General features: G+C 39.2%; 1 protein-coding gene across 1 annotated transcript in view; it reads right to left on the bottom strand.

The window, feature by feature from the left end:
• Nucleotides 1-23,695, bottom strand: part of Dclk1 (doublecortin like kinase 1) — a 325,307-nt gene that overhangs the window by 72,093 nt on the left and 229,519 nt on the right. The window contains exons 5-6 of the mRNA XM_076871894.1: nt 20,002-20,118; nt 2,740-2,834 (exon numbers count right to left, since the gene is read on the bottom strand). Of these exons, the coding sequence (XP_076728009.1) occupies nt 2,740-2,834; nt 20,002-20,118 (212 nt within the window). The remainder of the gene's footprint in view (nt 1-2,739; nt 2,835-20,001; nt 20,119-23,695) is intronic.

The following is a 23,695-nucleotide window of genomic DNA, read 5'->3' as shown; positions in this document are numbered from 1 at the left end:
CTCCAGGAGCCCATTCTGTGACTATTCAGAAACTTCTAGACAGAAATTTAAGTAACGGTGTTAGAAAAATTGGAGGAGGGGAGCTACTTTGTGCCACAAATATGTTTATGCAGACTCTTCATTTATAAAGACTATTTAAAAACATTATAAGAAGTAACATATAAACATGATTTTACGAAAAAAAGCTGATTAAATTGCAATACAAGTAAAATATAGATTTTATTTTGTAAATAAGGCAGTCAAATTTCTCAATATTCCTTTAAAAAAACATTTTTACATTCCTCTACTTTAACCGGGGTAAATGTGTGTGCAATGTGTGTATTGAGATGGGGGAAGCCAACTCATTTTCCTGGTTATGTTGCTAGGCAACACAGAAGGAAAAAATAGAAGTAGCTACTGTTTTCTAATTTGCAATAAAAAAGTTAATTTATTCTTTGAAGTGTCTTCTTTTAGCACATACCATCTTTCACTTATTTCGGTATTTCCTGCATAGGAGTATAGCCAACCATTTGAGAAGGATATTAGCAAAATTTGAAACAGGATCAGTTTTTAGGGATATTCTCGGCCCATTTTAATGGGAGGGGTTACTTGATGTAGTTGTCTACACACCAAGATGAAAGCCCTCTCACTAAGGCAGCTGGGAACATCTCCATGCACTGACATGGAACATAGATGGAGGATGTTCATAAATTCAAAGGCTCGAAAATAGAATCATCTTTGAATGGATACAGCTAGATTCATAAGCTTAGAAAACAAACCATCTTTGAATATATCCAGTGTCCTGCTCACAACATGTGCTTAATAAATGTTTTCAGATGGTGATAAGCACCCCCACCCCCACCACCCAAAAAAAAAAAAAAAAAAAACCTCAAATGGGATCTCTTTCTCCTCTCTCTCAAGGATGATGCTTGTCTTGGTAGTTTAAATGGCAAAATGAAGGATCTGTCAGAGAACCACACCTTATAATCATTTCCCAAGTGCTAAAAATGTTCATTATATAAGCCAATGACTACACAGCCAGATGGAAATTTTCTGCCTCAGTTGGACAAATCCTAGTGAAGCGGATACTACAGAGGGCAAAGATGCATGTTTTAACTTCATTCTGCCAACAAAGGACATCTCAGCAAAGCTTTCCATCCCAACATGGAACTATCAACAAACAGTTTGCAGCTGTAGCAGGGATTCTCAATCACTCTTAATTTGATATCAACATCAACAACTAAACATGAGCATCATCAATAAATCTTAAATCTGAATTTAATTGGATCAAAGAATAAAGGGGGATTTCTGTGCTAGGTGTACTCTCCAAAGCCTCCATTTAGTTAGAGACAGGGTGGGAAACTTTTCTGAAAGAGGATCCTTAATGTGCTGTATCTAATAAAATCCCTATAAGATTAGAGCCTTCCTGGGTGACATTTACATGAAAAGAATGGCCACACAGGCTTTTCCTTCACTCACAGGTAGGCCTTTAGGAGATTATACAAAATTGGCCAATTCTTCTTTGAATATTTGTTAATGATTCTGGACTTTATAATGCCCATATAGAGGCTGCATCCAACAATCTAAACAAGTTCAGCCTGATGCCAGGTGAATTAGTGGAGAAAGATAATAAAGCCTGACACCTGGTGCTACAGGCTCCAGTGGGACTAGGAACTGACCAAGTCCCCCTTCTCCCCTCTGTTGAGATGGTCAATAGTTCTGTCAGCCTAAAGACCCACGTCTCCTGGGCAGGAGACTTGAGGAGAGGGGCTTCCATTTGGGGTGAAGCTTAAATTTATGGAATCAAGAAGTGTCACTTTAAAAAACATAGCAAAAGAAACCAAATTCAAGAATCCAGTATTTGAGTGCAATAGCCGTGAGGAACCTAGCTTATTAAAACATTCGGTGACCATCATCATAATAAACTCTATCCTAAGGGCACGCCCTCCCCTGACCTTAATTTTGAAATCAAAACCATGAGAGCCTTTTATTTCCTTCCTTGAACCTTCCCCAACCCCCCTCTCCAATTCTCTTATTCTTGTCTTGGTGTTACTGGAAAGGTCAAATAGGACAGGCTGTGAGGGGACAGAACAGTAGTTCTTCCACCCAGAATGGAGAGCTAACTCTTACTCTGTTCCTTAACATGCAGAAACCAACACTGTTTTGCAACTTTTTCACTTTGTTCTCCAAGCTCGGCCAATTGCTCTTTTATTACACAAGAGGCTCAAAATAAATACAAGTATAGATGAGAGAACATGAGCTCAATATGGGTTTCATTCACAAAACCATTTAGCCTATGTACCCACCCCCTATCCCAGGAGCTCCTGGCTGCTCTGGAACACCACTCTAAGCCACACAGCAACTCCCCACCAGGACCCTCCATCCCAAAACAGCACTCTTCCTTTTCCTGAAGCAGCTGGTAATCAGTGATGATATCTAATAAAATTCATTACCATTAAGGAAGCTTAAAAACAAGTGCTTATAAAGTTTGTGCATTTAAAACAAAAAAAAGAAAAAAAAAAGAGGAAGGTATTTAAAAGTGAAACAGCCAATGTACATTCTTTTCAGAGTTAAGATCTGGACCAAACTGATGGAAAAATTAAAAGCCCAGAGTTCTCACTACACCATAGCAATGGTAAGTGACCCAGTATTGTCACCCCCTGCCCTGGCATGATTATTCCCTAGAGACAAGCAGCACTATTTGTTTCTTGCATCAAGGCTCAGACAGAACTTAAACAGGTAGCTTGCTTGTTTCCTTACCCTCTGCTTCCGCAGGCTTCCTGGACTGGTGGGTGATGGGCTTGGCGACTTGCCCGAGCGAGGAGTAGAGAGCTGACTACCAGGGGTTCCATTAACTAGAAATACAAAGAATCACACAGAGAGAAAAATGGCATGTTAAATAATTTTCATGACAATTCATCTTTTCAGAGAAACAAACAGGGACATCTGCTAAAATTTAGATATTCATTTATCTGTATCATGAAGAAAAGCCTTAGAGGGATAACTGTCTTCAGAAACTCACTATTTTGTGAATCCTGTGTTTAATAGAGCCGCAGGTTACATAATAATTTTTAAAATGTACTTTTTACAACTTCTGATGAAAGTATTAATAATAGCTTTATCTGTGCCAACAGAGAATTTAAAAGTGTGTTTAAGACATTTTCGGTAAGATTCCTCCTTTTCTTTAGATGCCCCATGCTAACCCAGTAGGAGCAAATATTAGCACAGCTCACAAGGTACATCCTCAGATCACTGTGGGTTTTGTTGTTGTTGTTGTTTGTTTTTAAATAATTACTTACTTAATCACTTCTGGAAGTTCCTGAGTCCATGTGTTCCCTATTCATCCACCAGCCTGATTCTGGTGGCCTTGCTTTAAACAGTACAAAGTAATTGGCCACAGACACTGAAGAACTCCTCACAGTTTGTCTGTGCTGCCATTGAAAATTAAAGCTGTTCTCTAGCAGGTTCAAATCACTGGAATTCTGCCTGATTCTCAACTTTTGAGAATTAGAATACACTATTGTCATTAAACTGAGATAAACCCACAGAACTCAAATAAGCAATTCTTTTCTCTAAGCAGCATTGCCTTTAAGAACAGATAAAACACCTAGAGACAGATTTTTTTTTTTTTTATCAAGACACATAAAGTTGCCTCAATTTTACTTGTAAAAATGACATTACAGTCCACACTGAGTAAGGTAGAACCAGGCAGGAGACACATACACTCTGGAGGTGTACAACAGACACTTTCCAGGAGGGAGAGCGACAGTGCATTCCACTTACCTTCAATGAGTTCTAACATGGACACAGTGTTTGACCTGACAATGGCAAGAGGCAAGATCTCCTCTCAGCACTAAGCCGAGCACCAGCGGAAGTAGGGACGCGGTTGGATTAGTTAAGGATGGCTAAGGCTGCGCCCCGAGCAGCTGAATGAGATGCAGGATTCATCAGCAGATGCCTTTTCTGCGTAAGGCTGACGTCTTCCCAGCAGCAGTGGGAGGTGCGGGTTCTGTCTTAGTCTACATCAAAGGTGTCAATTAAGCCTCATGCCAATGCGGAGCCACTGCTACCCCCACCGACACACTCACTCCCGGAAGCCCCAGCCTTCCCAGTCCTTTGCACTGAATCATAATAAAGTGCTCTGGGGGCAAGAGCCCCAGTGACTCATCTGAGAAATCAAAATGACAATAACTCTTTTAAAGCCTGGCAACTACTAGGTAATAAGGACACCCTCACATAATTCACTGGCAAGGTACGGTGTTTATTGATTTTTCCTAAACCATGTTTTCACAAAAACTTAGCGGCCCATGAAAGTGGGAAGCTCCTTGTTTTCATCTCCTCCCAAGACCTTAAAAAACTGTCACACACGGTATGTTCTGTGCATGCCTAATTATTCTGCACCAATAAAAAGAATGTCAAGTACCTCATCCAGCACTAATTTGCAGTTTTGTCTTTGAAATGTATTTGGTGACTCCTTCTTAAAACACAAAACCTGTAGTTTTTTTTTTTTTTTTTGGATTTTTTCTTTTTTAGAGTGAAATGGGAAGCTGAGAATGCTTTAATTTACTTGTATACTACAGAATTTTCTTTGCTGAATGAACTTCATGCTTGAGACTCAACACATTGGACTTCCCAGCCAGTGGCTCAGTAATGACAAGGACAACAGAACGGTACAGAGGCAAAAATCTACTACCAGCGTGGGGAGAGATACACCACTGATTGGCCAGGGATGTGCTGTATACATGTAATACATTCTATGCCCACTTCTCGTCCACTTCATATCTTTATGCAATACCTAAAGAATACTCAGACTGGACTGGAAAATGAACAAACAGGAAGTGAACCCTGTATTAACACTTTTCACTCTGGGGTCACTAATCTTACCAAGTTGATGGGAAATGAAGAAAAAGAGGAAAACAGTCCCAGGCATAAACTTCTCACTTTAAGAATGCCAAGCAAGTTGAGGGTGGTGGCCCAGGCGCTTAATCCCAGAGGCTGAGACAGGAGAATTCCAAGTTCAAAGCCAGCCTCAGCAACTGTGAGGCATTAAGCAACTCAGTGAGACCGCGTGTCTCTAAATAAAGTACAAAATAGGACTAGGACTGGGGATGTCCCTGAGTTCAATCCCCAGTACCAAAAAAAAAAAAAAAAAAAAAAGCAAAACAATAACAATATATTTGTATGTAGTAAGTACCCATTAAACATGTATCTCAGTTTATTGAACACTTATTTTGTATGTATCAGTCAATACACTTAAATCTCTTTATAAATGCACACACATTTATGCATTTAAGGGCATAAATATTATCTCAATTAAATCTCACAGACTCTGAGGTTGACATAATTATTTCTCTCCATTTCACTGATGAGAAAATAGAGTCATAAAAATGATGAGCAATTTGACAAACAAATGGGGGATAGAGGCCGAAATCTAACCTAAATAATCCAAAACTACACCTTCCCTAGCTGCACCAGCCTTCTACCCCAGGAGAAAATCAGAGAACTAAACTATTCATTACAATGCAGCATTTTGAAGGGGGAAGTCCTGGGTGTTGCTATTGGAATTCTAACAGGTTCAAATCAGGAAGGTCTACAACCAAAGGAGTCAAGGTTGACCTTGGAGAGGGCAGTGGGTAAGGGAGTTAGCCAGGTGATTTTGCAGAGGGCACAATGAGAGAAATGCATCTCAAGCCCAGGAGACAAGTGTTATTCATGGAAGTGACCTGAATAAATTAGCCACAACAGGTAGGTGAAGTTGGACAGAGAAAAGTGTTATGAATGAGGATGGAGGAAGACACAGGGGCTGCAGGAAGTGCAAAGCATTAAAATTCAGGTGAAGGAGTTTGGTTTTTATCCAAAGGGCAAAGAGAAGTTATTGAATGATTTTAAGTAGGAGCAGAGGGATCAGGTTTGCATTTTAAAGAGCTCTTGGCCTGCCAAGAATGGCATAGAGGGGAACAATACTGGGCACAGGCTAGTTCTTATGAGAATGTCAAGGTGGGGGAAAGTAGGACACATTAAGATTCTATGGCCAGAGATGGTGGTGAGATTTGGCTCAGGGTAGGCAGTCGGGGTGGAAGTAAATGGAAATGTTGCAGAGATATTTAAGAGATAAAAACTATAGAACTACAGTATTTGCTAATGGATTGGTTGAAGAGTAAGGGAACAAGTTCCAAAGGATAAGAGAAAGTTGGGACACACTGAACCGAAGGTCCTCATGTGATCTCAAGTCTGCCACACTGGTCTGTGTTGCTTTTCCTGTTTTAGAGGAAGAAACTGACTTTCAAAGAAGTGAATTGCTCAAAGACAAGCCGCTGAAAGGCAGCAGAGCTAGAGCTGAGCCTCACTTATGTCTCATTCAAAAGCCTTAGCACTTGTCCCAGGAGCAACAGGTCTGGTCCTGGCACCTCAGGCATATGGAACTTCCACCCCACCTGCAGAGTGGGCATCTCAAGCCCTCTCCCTCACTGGGGCCCTTGGACCCACCTCCTTGCTTTAAAGACACTGGGTCCAGTGCTTTCTCTTCTATTACCATCAGTCTGGAAAAATGAAACCCAAATGGCAAACACATCATTTACGTTTTACAACATGACCTTCCTGAAAGTTAGGGATGGTCTATGCTCTTAATGTGGGAGGTCTTTTCAGACTCTTTCTAAGCCCAAAAGCATTAGCAACCTCTTAAAATGGCTCTTGACACCCAGAAGGTATTACACCCGTTTTTGTTGAATCGTTGCTAGAATACTTTTATAAGTAATTTCGACGCTTGTATTGAGTTTATTTGCTTTTTATTCTGTGACACCACAAGTCTCTGAGAGCCAGTGAGAAGGGATTTGTTATTTATTTGTACTCATTAAAATTCAACTGGCATTATTTTCCAGAGGCCCTTATTAAACAATTCGTTACCTTGAATGGGGAAATTTTTCAGCTTCATGTGGTTATTCTTAAATAGCCAAGTCTAAAAATGAATTATTTCAATCTGAATTCACTGAATTTAGAATTAATAAAGAATTCACCACTGCCTTATGCCCAGTTATGGTTTTCTTCACTCAGATCTGCCTGGGTACATTTTCCTTCAATCCTGAATTCCCTTGCTTTGCTTGTTACCTCTTGAATGAAAAGTGCTAAACTTTAGGATGGATTATTAGCAGATACCATGATGGTCACTTACAGAACTGGGCCCCAAAGGACTGTGGAAGAAATCTGAGCACAGGACTCTTACCAGCCCTCATCCACGACACTTTCTTTCAACTCTGCTGTCACCTAGGCCTATCAGGGATCCAACAGTACACAGTAGTCTCTCCTTATCTGTGTTTTTACTGTCCACAGTTTCAGTAACCTGAGGTTAACTGATATCTGAAAATATTAGTAAGTAGAAAACTCTAGAAATAAACCAGTCATAGTTTTAAATATCTCTCATTACAGTGCATTGCTATAACCGTTGCATTTATCATTAGTTATTGTTGTTAATCTCTTACTAACTTATAAACTAAACTTTATTAAAGGTAGGTATGTATAGGAAAAATGTAGTATATATTGGGGTTGGTACTCTCTTAGGTGTCAGGAATCCATGGAATATCTTGGAATGTATCCCTGTTGATGTGGAGGGATGACTGTGTATTGGTGATAGCACATTGTTAAATAATACCATTCATGAAGTGTCTGGATTCACTTATTTCTCCATAATTTCAGACAGCTGATCCTATTCTTTTTTACTAATTGAAGCTACAAAGTCTGGGTTCTATATCAACCCATTAGTACACAGAGTGTATACTAAGTATACGCTAGATTCTCCTTGGTCCTGTTCTCCAGGAAGCTCATAATTGAATATGAAAGTTACCAAAACATTATAGAATTTGAAAACACTTGGCTGATCCTTGACTAATTCATGACTCCTTTTAAATGACTTTAGACATATGTGTCTGTTATAATGAGCAAACCCCTCTTTGAACTTAAAGGGTTTATTTTCTTTATAGTTGTACTCTTAAGACTCAAACACCAACTGCAAGGTCTCAGACTGGTCCTGAAATTAGAGAAATTTCTAAGCAAGACAATTTAATTAAAAGGTGAGCACTTGTTAAATTGTGTTCTTACCATATCCAGACACTGTGCTAAATAGAGTGGATTCAAAAATAAAACACAGAAACTGTATGGATTGGTCTAGAGTCACCAAACATTAGAGTATGTATATCACCAGGAATAAAATGAGACTTCATGGGAAAAAATCAAACTTCTGCTGAAATGGGACTTCCCTAAAACACTAAGTGTCTATAGGAAGTAAGTAAGGACATCTAGTTCTCTCTGGAGAGAAAAGGGGAGGGGGAGTAGACACACGTGTGACAATTTTAAAATACAAAATCTATTGAAATAAAAGATCAGAGCTTAAAGAACCGGAGTCGGTTCTTTGTACCCAAATCAGAGAGTTGATGAACTTTTGATCTGTCCTTTCTTTCTTTGGATGCACAGATCTCAAAGCTGTTATCAAATATGGACATGAAGAGAGGACAAAAGGATAATTTATACATCATTACTTTCTCTAAAGTAGTAATGAACTCTGCTGGGAGAAACTCCTGACAGGAAACCAACTCACACACACTGCTGCCACCTGCTACAAGGCTCCTCCTTGCTCTCTAGAATAAGAAGACTGCTAGGACTGAACACCTGAAATGTTTTCTGCACGGATTTTCCTGCATTTAAATATGGTTGTGGTATAAGAAACAATGTCTATATAACTCCATTTGATCCTTACTACTTTTCTTTATAAAAAGATTTAACAAGTATTTATATTTATAATTTTGTCCTGTTATCAAACAAAACCTAATCTGATGATTTTATCAATATCTTAGCAAAGTCAAAAGAAAGCAAAAAGCACACATTGAAAAAATATATATTAAATGGTAGAACTATGTATACTTGATATTCCTACATTTCTGGGATGTTTAATGATGATAATGTGTTTCTTTATGAAGAAGATATTTAAAATTAATTTCTTAATAGGGAGTTTTATTTTATGACAAAATAGTGGTTTTGAAGTCAAAATAAGCTTCAGAGTGACAATCTTCAATGGTTATTGTTTTTTTTTTTTTTTTGTCTTGTTTTCTTTTTCTTCTCAATAATGTCTTTTACTTTTCAGGCCAGATCATTTTTATATTCTTTCAAGCATATATAAACTTCAACATTTTTGCTTTACCACAAAATTCTGGCATTTCTTTTCCTCCTTTTTTTTTTTTTTTTTTAATTGCCACAGTGAGTAACTTTTTGGACATGAAATCTACCTTGCCATTTCCCTGTCTTCTTTTAGCACACAGAGAGGCTCATTTATTTCTGTCCTGCACTTGTTGGGTTGAAGGGAGGGAATGTGTTCATATATGTGTGTATGTCTGTGGTTTGGGAAGGTGGCAACTGAGGTAGATTGCTAGGGTGTTCTTGGCTTCCAGCCTAAGACTGGCCCTCACTTCCTAATCCTGTCAATGCTGTAGATTCTCTTTTCCCAACCCTTGTCCAGTGCTTCTCACATTATTCAGAAAAAAAAATGAAAGAAAGAAGAAAGGAAAGACATGTGGACACACATACAAAGAGATAAGAGATGACCATTTAATAGAGTAAGAAAAAAGGTGTTCTTTCCTAATTCTAGCTTTTCATGTGCTCACCTCGTACAGGTACGTAGAGCTTTGATTTTTTCCAAAGGGACCATCTGCTGAGAATAATGGGGAAAAGGGAGAGGAAGAAACAGAAGAGAGGAAGAAAGGGACATGACTCTGTGAATTTTTTAAATAAATACTTAGAGAAAGTTCCTTAAACCTCAGAAAATCTAGGCAAGCTCATCAGCTTCTAGTATTTCTTAGTTCATTCACACCGTCAACATTTACCAGTTGGAACTCACAGGTGTCATAGAATATACAAAGAACTCCTGCTTTGAGACTTTACTATCTGGTAGGGTGGTGAAACATGTCACCTGCAGACTGGGAGCCCAACCAACTGCCACAGGACTGCAGAGCTAGAGAAGACTCTCAACAGTGAGATAAGATGACCAGGGGACATTTTGCTGAGATCAGTCGGGCAGAGTTGGGTATTGTGTTAGTCAGATTTTCATCATTGTGATCAAAATACATGACCAGGACAACTTACAGGAGGAAAAGTTTATTTGGGGCTCACAGTTTCTGAGGTTCAGTCTAGTTAGCCAGTTTACCTCTCTGGGCAAGAGGTGAGGCAGAACAGCACAGTAGAAGTGCATAACAGAGAAAACCGGCTTGGTTCATGACAGCCAGGAAACAGACAGAAAGCTAGACACCAAAGAAAGCTAAACTCCAAAGGCACCCCGCCACCAGAAGCTGACTTCCTCCAGCCCCCCGACCACTTGCCAAAAGTTACTACCCAATATGATCTAATCATTCCACTTCTGAACATTCCTGTGTTAACATAGGAGATTTTGGAGGACAATTTATATTCAAACCACAACAGGTACATTGTTGTTGTTGCTTTTTTGGTGGGTGGGTGGGGTACAAGGGATTGAACTCAGGAGCACTTGACCACTGAGCCACATCCCCAGGCTTATAATGTTTTTTTAATTTAGATACAGGGTCTCACTGAATTGCTTAGAGTCTTGCTTTTGCTGAGGCTGGCTTTGAACCCATGATCCTCCTGTCTCAGCCTCCTGAGCTGCTGGGATTACAGGTGTGCCCCACTGTACCTGGTGAGGCATTGGTTTTTGACATTAGAAGTGACAGAGGAAGACATTGTATGTCAGGAATAAAAATGTGGAAAAGTCCAAGAGTTATCTGGGGAAAACACATTAGTTTCTAGGATGGAGAAGAAAGAGATGTGGCTGGAAAGGAAGATCTTGTTCAAATCAAGATGGTCCTTCACCTGAGACAGGAATTTGGACTGTCTGACAATGAGTAAAGGCAGGAAATGGGACACTGGTGTGCCAAGCAGATGTAAGAAGCAAAGGACGAAGGCAAGGAGGTCAGCGGGTAGATAGTGTCTGTAGCCTGTGAGAAGCAGAGGAGTCCTAGAACAATAGGGAGGCCGCCCAGGTGGAAAGGGAGTAAGAGAGCATCACAAAGGGCCACAGACAAACTGAATGTGGAAAGGAGGGGAGAGGGAATCAAAGATTATTTCATAGTAAAAGGGAAAAAAAGTTTAACTCAATAAAATACGATCATCTAGAGTTGTTAGGTATAAAATGAAGGAATGTTTGAACCCCTATCAGAGGGGATCCAAGGACAAGCTGTAGTTATTACAAGGGAATTGGGCAACCATGGGCACCAATGCCTGGGGTGGTGAGAGTCAGGACTGAGTGGGAAGCCTCTCTGATGCTCTACCCCACCAGTAGCTGCGGGACACAGCCTATTCCAGTGAAGCTGGAAGTCAGCCTTGGGGCAGCCTTGTAATGGCCCCATGGAGAGCATTCCCAGACAAGGCCCCATGACCACTGAAATAGCTCCTTCCCAGGCATCCAGTGGGGTCCAGCCAAATCCTATGCCCTTCTTTCAGATGCTACTTTACTTCTCAGCATCCACCACATCCATCCGCCTCCATCTTGACTTTGCCTCTTTGACTCTGATACTCTACTCCATGTCCTCTGGCCTCCCCTGATCTGTTCTGAGAATTGCACATGTTCCTCAGGGTTCCATTTTCATCTTCACAAATCTCTCAGTGGGGCAGAGGAAGGAATCTTACATTTTTGTTATTGAAATCACTCCTATCTGCCAGCATCTCCCAAATAGACCTTGTCAGCTTCAACACAGTTCCTTATTGCTAGTTGCCTACTGACCTTTCCAAAGCATCTCACACTCCCCATGTCTAAAAATGGGGTTCATTCCCTACCTCCCTTCTTCATTGGACAAACCTAAACCTGCTCCTCATTCCTGATTCCTCTCTTCCTCTGGCCTCAAAACCAGTTAAATTTCTGATTTCATTTCCCTTTTGCAGTCTCCCCCATTCCTAATGGGGCTGTTTCAATTCTGTCCTGATAACTTCTTTCCAGGATGACTGCTGGGGCCTCCTAGAGTTATCCTGGCCCCTCATATGGAACCATCCTTTCTACTATGGTGCCATTGTTACTAAAACTCAACTGTGATTTATCAAGCTCTTGATAAAAATCCCCTTTCACCTCCTAATATGCCTTCACAGCCCTGTGCACTCGGACAAGCAAATGGACTATCACCATGTTCTTCAGCCCTTTCCTAGAATTCTATTACTTATTTTATTGGATTAATAACTGTTCCCTAATACGTCATATATTTTCATGGGTTTGTGCCTTATCTCAAAAAAGGAGTGTCATCCTGGTCCTTCTTATTCTGGCACAATTCTTCTAGTACCAATGTACCAATGTATAAGTCCTTGTCTCTTAGAAGTTTTTTTTTTTTTTTTTCCCTATTAATGAGATTGAACCCTTTCTTCCTCTGGGCTTTCATGTCATTTACCACACAATTACAGAAAGTGCTGTATGTGTTTGTCTCCCAATTAGAATACAAGCAACTTTAAAGGCAAGGACTGTGGTTTAATTATCTCTGTATCCTTGGGGCCTAATACAGGCCTGAAACTCGGCAGACACTCAGGAAATGTCTAATTAACCTGGGGCATCAACAGTAGGGAGTTATAAAAGACTCTGATAGAGGCTGCTGTTCCCAAGTAAACAGTAAGTCAAGATAATGGCTCAAAGCTTTGAAGAGTATGTTTGAGCGTCTTTCTGGGGTCAGTACTAGGGGGAGCTGATGGGTGAAAAGACAGAAAATGGACAAAGGGATGGGTTCTGTATGCAGCAAGAAATTCCCCAAATTCAAGAGATGAATCACCAGCCTCTTGATTTTCTTGGTGTATATTGTTTTCAACGATTCCTTTGGAGCCTCAAAGCAGAAGAGATCCCCCATGGAACAAATGAACCTGAAATATCTGCACTAAAGGAAAAGACTGAACTAAAGATTAATAACTAGCAATCTGCCTTTGAAGGCATTTCATAGAAATCAAAAGAATTTGACAAATTGGACTAGTGAGCTGATTAAAATTCTCTTCACTTCCCCAGCTTTGATTCTTGTCTTATCTGCATATGTTGCATAAAATATTTTATATAACCATAAAAAAGTAAAATTTGAATAGCATAAATAAAAAGACTTAAGAATTTCCTGAGTCACATACAAAAAAGTTGCAGGCCTGGGGAGTATGGAATGGGGTTTCAGTGGTAGACGTTCACAAAGGGCATCCGGTTTTTCTCTCTTCCATATGCTCACTCTTGCATTCCCAGTCCCCAGCATTGATGATCCATGGTGGGTTCTCAGTGTGTACTGAATAAATCAATGATTGGTGCTATGAGTATCTCTCAAGACTACTTTGTCATCCTAGATATTCTTTCAATCATCTCTAGACTACTTATAACACCTAATATGATGTAAATATTTTAGAAAGAGTTGTTATACTGTATTATTTAGGGAATCGTGACAGGAAAAAAATGTCTCTCCATGATCAGTACTGACACAGTATTTTTTTTCATGAATATCTTTGATATTCATATGAAGTTGTGGAGTTAATAGATATAGAATCTGGAGATACAGAAAGCAACTGTGCATTAGACTATGTGCTCTTGAAGGGAAAGAAAGTGCATTAGTTCATGCTCAAATTGATGGGTGCAAGACAGCATGGAGGGCTTAATTATGCTTGCTATTATTTCTATAGATTGAGATTCTAGATTGAGGATGTCATTTGTTATGGTCTGAGTGCGAGGTGACTCCCAAAAGCTCACATGTGAGAAAATAGAAGGTTTAGAGGAGAAATGACTGGGTTAAGACAGGCTTAACCCAATCAGTGAATTGATACCCTGATGGGATTAACTGAGTGGTAGCTAAAGGCAGGTAGGGTGTGGCTGGAGGAGGTGGGTCATTAGGGGCATGCTTTAGGGGAATACATTTTGCATCTAGTGAGTAGTCTCTCTTTGTTTCCTGATCATCACGTGAGCTGCTTCCCTCCATCACACTCTTCTGCCATGTTGTTCTGCCTTACCTTAGGCCCCGAGGAATGGAGCCTATTGTCTATGGATTGAGACCTCTGAAACTGTGAGTCCCCAAATAAAGTTTTCCACTTCTATAATTATTCTTGTCAGATCTTTTAGTCACAGCAATGAAAAAAGCTGACTAAAACATTATTCTATGAGAAGTTGGCAATGTATCGAAACACAATAAAACTCCAAAACAAAACAAAGCAAAATTCCCAAAGCTCTAAAAGATCCAAGAAAAGGTCAAAATTTTGAAATATGTAAGTTTTAAGGAGGACTGAAGCAATAAAACTTCAAGACAGGGACACATGGTTTTCTTATACTTTTCACATGAAGAAAACAATGTAAAACAAAATTCAAACTTTGTTGGTCTTTATTGAAATCAAATTAGTACATATTCTATTGTTATTTTTGGAGATATTTTGTTATAACTTTTCTATACAGGTAAAGGGATTTGCTTTAAATAATTTACTTTTAAATTACGTATTTTATGTCTGTGTTTCAAGAAAACACATGTTTAAAGAGTTAACCCATATTAAACATGCTTTATGATGCTCTTATATATTCTTGTTTCTTTAAGAAGTAACTAAAAACCATTTTTCTAGTTTCTCAGTGATTCTGTATTCCAAGTCCCAGTCCTGGGGGTTTGATATTCTTTTGGGTGTTGTTAAAGTTTCTGGTTTCTCTTTCTTCTAGTTCCATTTTCATTCTTTGGGCCCCTTCTGTAATAGAGACTAATAATAATTCAACAGCTATGAGAGTTATATTATCTATAAATTATTTGGGGGGCCTTGACCTCTGTGCTTCTTGAGAGTAGGGGCTCCTTCCTTTCATCTCTGCATCATTAGCGCCTAGCAAATGCTCCATGCCAGCAAGCCTGTGACTGATATTTATGAATGTGTAAATGAACACCTTATATGAATAAATCACTTTTAACTTCTTTTAGTCCTGAGAAGAGAAATGGGTAAGGATAGAAGGAAGATTTATAGAGGATTCTTGTTCTTGTTCTAACGCCGACCTACAAAGGCAAGTTTCTGTCCACCACTGACAAAGTTGGGGCAAATCATTCACCTTTCTGGGAAGCTGGTACTAGAAGACTAATATTTAGGCTTCTGTGGTAAGGTATTATGATGTTATCAATTCAAAATAAGATACTAGAGTAGCTATATCCTGGCAATTAAAACTCCTATAAGTGGAGCAAAGATGCAGGTATCAAAGACGGCCAGCTTGTAGCTAGAGTGCCGCGAGCCCCAGGTACCAGCCTTGTGCTGCTGCTCAACTCTGACTGGCCAGAGCTCTGGACTCAGCCCTGCCTCTGCTTCCTACTTTCTACACACAAATAACAATAGCTTGTCACATTTGTTGAGAGATGGTTGGGAGGATCACAAAAGATCAAAGGGATTAAAGTCCAATGTACACTCTGCTGTTTCAATTAAATTTAAATAAACCATATGCTATGGTTCAGACAAGTGTCCCTTGAAGGCCCACATGAGGAAGGCTTGGTCCCCAGCCTATGGTGCTACTGGGAGGTGACAGAGCCTTTAGGAGGGGCCTAGTGGGAGGAAGTCAGGTCACGGGAGGCATACTCAAAGATGATTGCAGGATATTGATCTCTCTCTCTCTCTCTTTCTTTGCTTCCTGGCTGCCATGAGATAAGCAGCTTCCTCTGGCATGCACTCCCATCATGATATACTGCCTTGCCTCAGGTCCAGAAGAAATGAGGTCAACCAATCATGAACTGAAATCTCCAAAATTGTGAGCCAAAATAAACCTTTTCCCCTTTCAGTTGATTATCTCAGGTATTTTGTTATAGTAACAGAAATCTAATAGCTAACACACTATATGATTGTTAACAGGAGCATGACCCTAACATTAAGCAAATGTTAACTTTAAAAAAATATATTTTTAGTTGTAAATGGACACAAGATCTTTGTTTATTAATTTACTTTTGTGTGGTGCTGAGGATTGAACCCAGTACTTCACATGTGCAAGGTAAGCACTCTACCACTGAGCTACAGCCCCGGCTCCAAATGTTAACTTTTTAATATGCCCCAATTTCTAAATAACGTAGGAAGATGCATTTTGGAAGTTAAAATTTAAAAAAACTGAAGTAGAAATTATTTCTAATTTTAGATTAATGTTTAAGGAGAAAAAAACAAAGACTATTTAATGTTCAAAAGCCAGACTCATAGTGGTAACTGAGTATGGGGTAATATCAATATTTTTCAGATATTAAAATAAAATCATTCACTAGCTGGGGTTGTGGCTCAGCGGTAAAGCATGTGCGAGGCCCTGGGTTCGATCCTCAGCACCACACAAAAATAAATAAATAAATAAAAGATATTGTGTCCAACTACAATTAAAAAATAAATATTTAAAAATAAAATAAAATCATTCACATTCTAGTCCCTATGATTTATGATAAAAAGCACTAAACTGGTTATTTTAAGAAAACTGATGCAATTAATATAGACATCATTTAGTGCCCTTTCCCCTGGTTTCAAGTCACACAGGTGAGGAGGAATGGGAGGCCAGAGCAGTGCAGGAGCCCAAAGGAGGGCTTCCCTGACATACTGCAGCTGTGCTTGCCCCCATGAGAATGGCAGCACCACTAGAATTCCTAAACTCTGGGCTCAGATTCCCCAGAAATGGAATGGTCATGAGGTCATTGGCATAGTTCACACATTAGTGACTGGAAACTGGCTGCTGTATTAACCCTCTGCAGATTAAAGTCACCCAGGGGAGGTGGTAATACTTGAAAGCAAGTCAGAATAAAGGGATAATCACTGCAGGTCAGAATAAAGTGATAATCTTTGCTTATTAAGAGCTGGAAATAACTGCATATTGTAACCAGAAAATGGCTGTGTGTCATCTCTTCTAAGTCAAAATGCAGGAAATTGAAAATTTCATATACATAAAAGGCTCCCATTAAACAAATCACCTTTGGTACCATATAATTTTTTTTAACCCAAAAGCTAATTTTAAAGAACATATTGATTTAAAAATGGATTTGGGTTTCATTTTCTTTATGGAAATAATACCTGGCCTGGCTTACCTATCACAAATTCCAAATTAATGCTGGTTAAATCAACTAGGTTTTAACTAGAGTTGAAAAGGGCTTCAAGCAAACAATAGAAAATGGAAATATTTGTTCAAAGCACCCTGCTGATTTTGAAGTAATGTGTCTACCTACCTTATGCTTCCAAGAGAAATAATTACAAATGTTGGCAGTAACAAATACAAATTACATTTAATTATATTTGCCTACCTGCTTTTTGAGTTTGCACAATTATTTTTGGTAAGTGAATATAAATCTAGAGATGCCAAATGGTAACTATGTTATCAGTTAATTCTAAGTTGAAATTATTGCCTGTATTCATAATTATCTTTTAAGATTTGATTTATGAATTTGTTCTTCAACATACGCATAACATTGCCCGCCATCCCTTTTTGACTTATGGAGACCAAAACAAACAAAAAAGGAAAAGGAAAAACACGTCCCAGCAGTACCAAATTCCTATAATTGTTAGCAACAAAAGCAATAATTGAGAGATATAGTTCATATTGATGATCTTGAAATATCTATAAGGTAAAGACATAAGAATTAGGCTCATCGCTCTCACTATCAGATGTCCCTCCTTCTGAAATTTGTTATCAGGATTAATGCTGTGAAGAAGGAGAGTAGAAAGATTAAGTAAAATCTGTCAAAGTCTAAGGTAGTTTGAATTGGGGACTAATTTTGTCTTTTAATTTTGATTTTTTTTTAATTTGCAGTGTTGGGGACTGAACCCAGGGCCTGTGCATGCAAGGTAAGCTCTCCGTCACTGAGCTACCCTCCAGCCCAATGGTGATTATTGTTAATAGTATGGATGACATTTCAGTGTGTGTGCGAGCTCTTTCTTCTTCTCCTTCGCTCATGATTGCACTAAATAACTAAAATTTTTGTGGCAACAGTCTGTCTAGGCTTGTGTCCTCTTTCTCCTTTACTGCTCCATGAGATTCATCCCATATCCATTTGGTAAGAGGAAATAAAGAATTTCTTTGATGAAAGCCTCACTTTAAACTTGTCAGTCAGTCCGTGGGCCTGATAAGACTTCCAGGGGAGTAACATATAGCAATCCTAGAAGCACACTGTCATTTTGTGGAGTGTGTTTAGGGTATCTCTCTTGAAAGGAGGGACTTTTCCCAAAATGCCAGGGAAGGGATGGTTTTCAGACAGATTTCCTTCTTCTAGCTGGTGTTTAATTCTCAGGCCATTGTAAGGAGGTGGAAGAAGTCAACATTTGATGCTCTCCTCTGCTCATTGCTCTATTGATCTATTCTTCAGAGTATCTAGAGTTCTGCTGTTGAATGACAGGGGCTAGAGATAGACATGGCTACTTAGAGACAAGTGGAAATATAGAAAGTAAGTCATTTCTGCAAGGCCAATGAGTTAAGATGAGTATGCCATATTTTTTTCCCCTGGGTTATCCAGAATTAAATGAATTTCTCTATTTATTTCCTTTCTGTTACTCATAATCTAGTGGCTCTCAAATTTGGGCAAGCATAAGAATCACCTTGGAGAGCTTTGGAAACCCAAACATCCTGATGGCCAGCTCCAGAGTTTCTGATTCAAGTAGGTCTGCTGAAGGGATCAAGGCCTGGCATGGCTGACCCGTGTTTAGGTGGTAGAGATGCTTCTAGACTGAGAACCACTGTTTCTTGAAATGTGGTCCATGCATCAGAATTACCTTGAGACTAGCTAAAGCACATGTTCATGAGGGAGCAGGGGGTCAGGATGATAAATTTTATCCAGCTCCCAAGTGACTCTCATGAACTCTAAAATTTGAGTCTTACTACCTTAAATAAGGACTTACTTTAGGGTTCCATTTAACCAAGATGAGTTATGTCATTAAGTTCTCTGCTCACCTCTAAACTCAGTGGCAAACACGATGCATCTCAAGTGCCAGCCACGTTCTGAGACTTCTTCCCTGACTAGCTATGATGTAGGCCATGTGGTGGGAAGGGGCCAGTGGTCACCCATCATTGCTATCCTTGGAGTGAGTGTCAGTGGAGAAAATGGTCTTTGGAGAACTGATAGAAAAAAGCAGGAGTAGGAAAAGCTCCAAGGGGAAGGTGACTCTTAGAGAACCCAATTGGGCAGGGTGGTCTAGCTGTCCAGTCTATTAGGAATTCCTTCCTGTGCAGCCCCAGCCTAGAGCTTTTTACACTCTCTCCCTGGGCTTTGCTGTTGAGTAAAGGAAGTACGTACTCCACATAAGCCCTAAATATCTTTGTAGATATTTTAAGAGCTTTCCTAGCTCTCATGAAATCAGATAATAACCACTTTGTGGTCTGCATCATCTAATAATTCCCATTCAACAATTCAAATCATTTAATAAATAACTCCCTTCCACAGTAAACAGACCTTAAACTTGAGACCAAAACACAACGCTTTTTAATAGATTCACGTCAGTTTTAAGACCTAAGAAGGTGAAGGCAGGCCTGAGATGCTCATCCTGTGCACAGGCCCACTCTTACACCACACCTGGCCCACAGCCAGACCGCCAGCCAGGGTCACTACAGTGTTGGTCCCTGCTCCACTCTTCCATTTTAGGTGCTTTTAGCTCCACAGTCGTGAAAGAAAACTGAGACCACGGTCAAAAGTGTGTTACACGCAGGTTCAGCAAAGAAAAATTGGAAACCCTTCCTAAGCCAGCCCTCCAAGCAGAATAAATGCCATAACAGAAATTTCTAGACCCTGAAAGATTAGTTTCTGTGGTTGAAATGATAAAAATCGGTGGTGTACTTTCATTTGTGGGTAAATCTGGGTTTCCTGAGTCTCACTGAGTACATTTTTCCAAGCTCAATGTTTTTTTTTCCTTACAGCCAACATGCTAGACTCTGGTAAATCTGTTCAGCCACTCTAACATGTTCTAAAATTATAAACCGGAATCCACACCGTCTTAAAAACCTCACGGTCTGGCTTCACACACCCTCTGCTCCTCATGCATCCGAAATAAGGCAACTGCCTGCAGTCTCCTCTGCTACTTTACCTGAGCTGGTGGAGGCAGGGGATTTGCTGCGCCGGGAAGGTCCTGGGCTCTTGGTGGTGCTCCTGCGGGATGATGAAGCTATTTTGGTGTAAGAAGTGGACTTCACCACACGACATTCTGGGGAAAGAACAACAACCGCACATCAGGATTGGGTCACCACACACATGCCATCTTGAAATACACAATAAGCTTGGATGTGGAAATATACGGCCACTCTCAGTCATACCTCCCGCCAGCCTAGTGCTTGGCCATGCCAATGGAACCAGGAAAGCAACCAGTAAAAACAAGGTGGACTTCTTAGACATGGAAGTCGGTAATACTTCAAACCTCTTGCTTACCCTCTTTACAACAAGATTATGGATTCACTGGAAGTAATAGGCTGATAAAGGGGTGCTTTCATTGCATTTCTCTCCACCCACCTTTGAGCTGTCTGTGCATATGTATCACTTGTACGATAAATTATTTACTTTTTTTCCCAAGAAAAATGTTAGAAGAAAGCAAAATTTCATAAACCAAGAAATGTGATGGAAGCTTCTACCCTGCATGACGGGTCCAAGTTTACTGTTCTGGGGGGGTTCTCATAGGATCATGGTGGGTCTTTACCATGTGTGGGTAATAGCACAGTTGCTCATAGAGGTAGCATTGGAGAACAGGTGCTGTTGTTCTGCTAAAGGAATCATGTGCACCTGTGTCTCCCCATGACACTGCAGCAGATCTCACTTTATGTCTATAAAATCATCTTGGACTGAGGATAAGAAACAACTACTTTCATTAGATTTCAATCCTCAGTGTTTGTGTTCACCAAATTCAATGCTAAGTATCCTTAATAGCAAAGAACTTTGTATTTCTCTCTTAGTGCGATTCACTGATAAACTTTGCTGTATAAATCCAGGCATCTTGTTCTCAAGAAATCACTTAAATAATTAAAAAATATTTATTAGCTTATAATGATAATCAATGTTCACTATAGATAGAAAAACACCAAGGATATTTTAGAAAACACCCCAAATACTCCATAATTGAGTGATACTTTTTTTGCGGGGAGTACACAAACCTCGAGAAAATTTCTTACTCGTTTGTATATTTAAACAACATTGGAATTAATCTGTACACATTCATCTCTCACCAGCCCTTTATCATACTACAGTATCTTGTGAATATTGTCACTCTGTCATTTAATGACTGCCAAGCATTTCATTGCCTGGGGTACCATAATTAACCAAATTGCTACCATTGGACATTTAACCTTCTTATAATATTTACTATGATAATTACTCAGTAACACTCTTATAAATGAATGGGCAGTTAATTGATTATTTCCTTAGAATAGATTTGGTTCCCTGATACTTGAAACTAGAAACAAAGGGCACATTATAGATGCTCAAAAACATCTGCTGAATGCTATAGGTTTGGTGGGCTGAAAGAGAAGCACTTTTTCAAAGCTCTTTACAAATTATCTCCAGAAAGTACTTGATCCAAATCATACTTTCACTACAGCATGAATGACCACTTGCCTGACTCCTCACTGAGGTTAGGTGTTATCTTTCTAAAGAAAATTTGTGTGTGTGTGGGGGGGGGTGAATTTTTAAACAAATATAAACCTTCATTGCTTAAAATATGACTTGGTTTGATTGCCAGTAATATTGTACATTTTTCCCACATGCATATTAGCCATTCATATTTCTCCTTTTGCAATTACTTATTCATGTTCTTTGTGCATTTGCAGTTGAGATGTTCTTTTTTCTAATTGGTTCATAAGAATGTGTTCTACATTAAAATTTTATCCCTTAGTCTATTATGTTATAAATATTTATCTTTGTAGGTAGTTGTTGAAACACGCTAGCCTTTTAAATGTAGTATTCTTTTTAAGTATAGCAGTTTAAAACTATAGTTTATTAACTTTTCCATTGTGCATTTTTAACCATTTTATGTTTTAGTAACCAAGGACTCTCAATTCCCAATCCAATGCTGATGTCCGACTTCATCTTTGAAGTCCATGCAATTTTTCATTTTCTAAGTTCAAAACATGTTTCTTTTCCTTATCCACGCTGTTGAATAAAATAGTTCATATTGTTAAGTAAAAAAGAAATGGAAGACTTGAATAGGAGATAGGACAAAGAGAAAAAGCCCCATGAATTGAATTGAACTGGGGCAAAAAGAAGAGGAAGAATTTCATGAAGGAGGTGGAGGAAAAAAAGAGGGAAAAGGGAAATTCTGCCTTTAGATTTTAGTATTCGTGGTTTCCTCTGCTTTTCCTCATAGCCAAAAGCAGGGAAAAATAAACTAGGGCATTACCACACTTACCCAGATTTCCCCAACAGTCATTTGGGCCACTGTGGTCATTTTGGCCCACCCAGGTAGCCTTGCCAGGAGATTTCATTTCTTAAAGAATAAGAAGGATCATATGATGGATCCATTTCTAGTTTTTCGAGGACTCTCCATACTGCTTTCCAGAGTAGTTGTAACTAGTTAATCTGCAGTCCCACCAGCAATGTTTGAGTGCACCTTTCCGCTCACATCCTCACCAGCATTTATTACTGTTTGTGTTCTTGAAAATTGCCCTTCTAACTGGAGCTAGATAAAATCTTAGTGGAGTTTTGCTAGATTTCCCTAATTGCTAGAGACGTTGAAAATTTTATCATATAATTGCTGACCATTTGTTTTTCTTCTTTTGAGAAATGTTATCCAAGAGAACTAAACTCAGTATTCTATAGGGATAGAGCCATCTCAATGTGTATAGCAGCACAATTCACAACAGCCAAACTATAATCAACTCAGATGCCCACCAACAGATGAAGGGATTAAGAATTCTTAAACAATAGAGTTTAACTTAGCCACGAAGAAGAATGAAATTATGGCATTTACTGGTAAATGGATGGAAATGGGAACATAATGCTAAGTAAAATAAACCAGTCTCAGAAAATCAAGGTCAAATGTTTTCTCTCATGTGGAAGCTGGAGCAAAATAAAGGATAGAAGGAAAGGGAATCATATCATAAAGATCTAAGAAAAATCAGCAAAGTAGAAGGAGACTGAGAGCAAGAGAGGAGGGCTGGAAAAGGGGAGGAAATGAGAAATGAATTTTTAAATATCATGTTATGTGCATATATAAATATACCACAAGGAATTCAACCTTAATATATAATTAGAAAGAACCAATCAAAAATAAATAAATAGATGAGTGAAAAGAAGATCAGTAGAGCAGAGGAAGGAGAATGAGAGACGGGATAAGGGGAGGGAAAAGTGGAGGGACATGAAATAAAATCCAATTCCGTGCATGTTCAAATTTATTGAGATGAACCAAATGACTACATATAACTATAATACTGCAAAAAAAAAAAAAAGAAGAAGAAAAGTCACATACAGGGGCATATTGGCAAAAATTTAAAGATGAATAGCCAAGAACAGAATTAATAATGCAGAAGGTATGATCAGAAACCCCAGGACCATTCACATGGAACAATAATGCCTACAGATGTGTCCATGAGATTTTAATTCAGAAAGCAGAGCTCAGGAACATGTGAAGGTGACCTTGAATTACCTCAAGATACTGTCCTCACAACTGACAATACATCCTGGGGTTTGTGCGACATTCTGGATATTTGACCAGCCTTTTGACATTATGTGAAAAACCAAATTGAATGGCCATAATGGGGCCCATCCATGGACATGCTGCTGGTTACATTTTCATCAAA

This window comes from Callospermophilus lateralis, chromosome 12 (genome assembly GCF_048772815.1).
Source record: "Callospermophilus lateralis isolate mCalLat2 chromosome 12, mCalLat2.hap1, whole genome shotgun sequence".
In the NCBI taxonomy this organism is placed as follows: Eukaryota; Metazoa; Chordata; class Mammalia; order Rodentia; family Sciuridae; genus Callospermophilus; species Callospermophilus lateralis.
The sequence above is the reverse complement of the archived record's forward strand: the minus strand, read 5'-3'. Positions and strand labels throughout refer to the sequence as shown.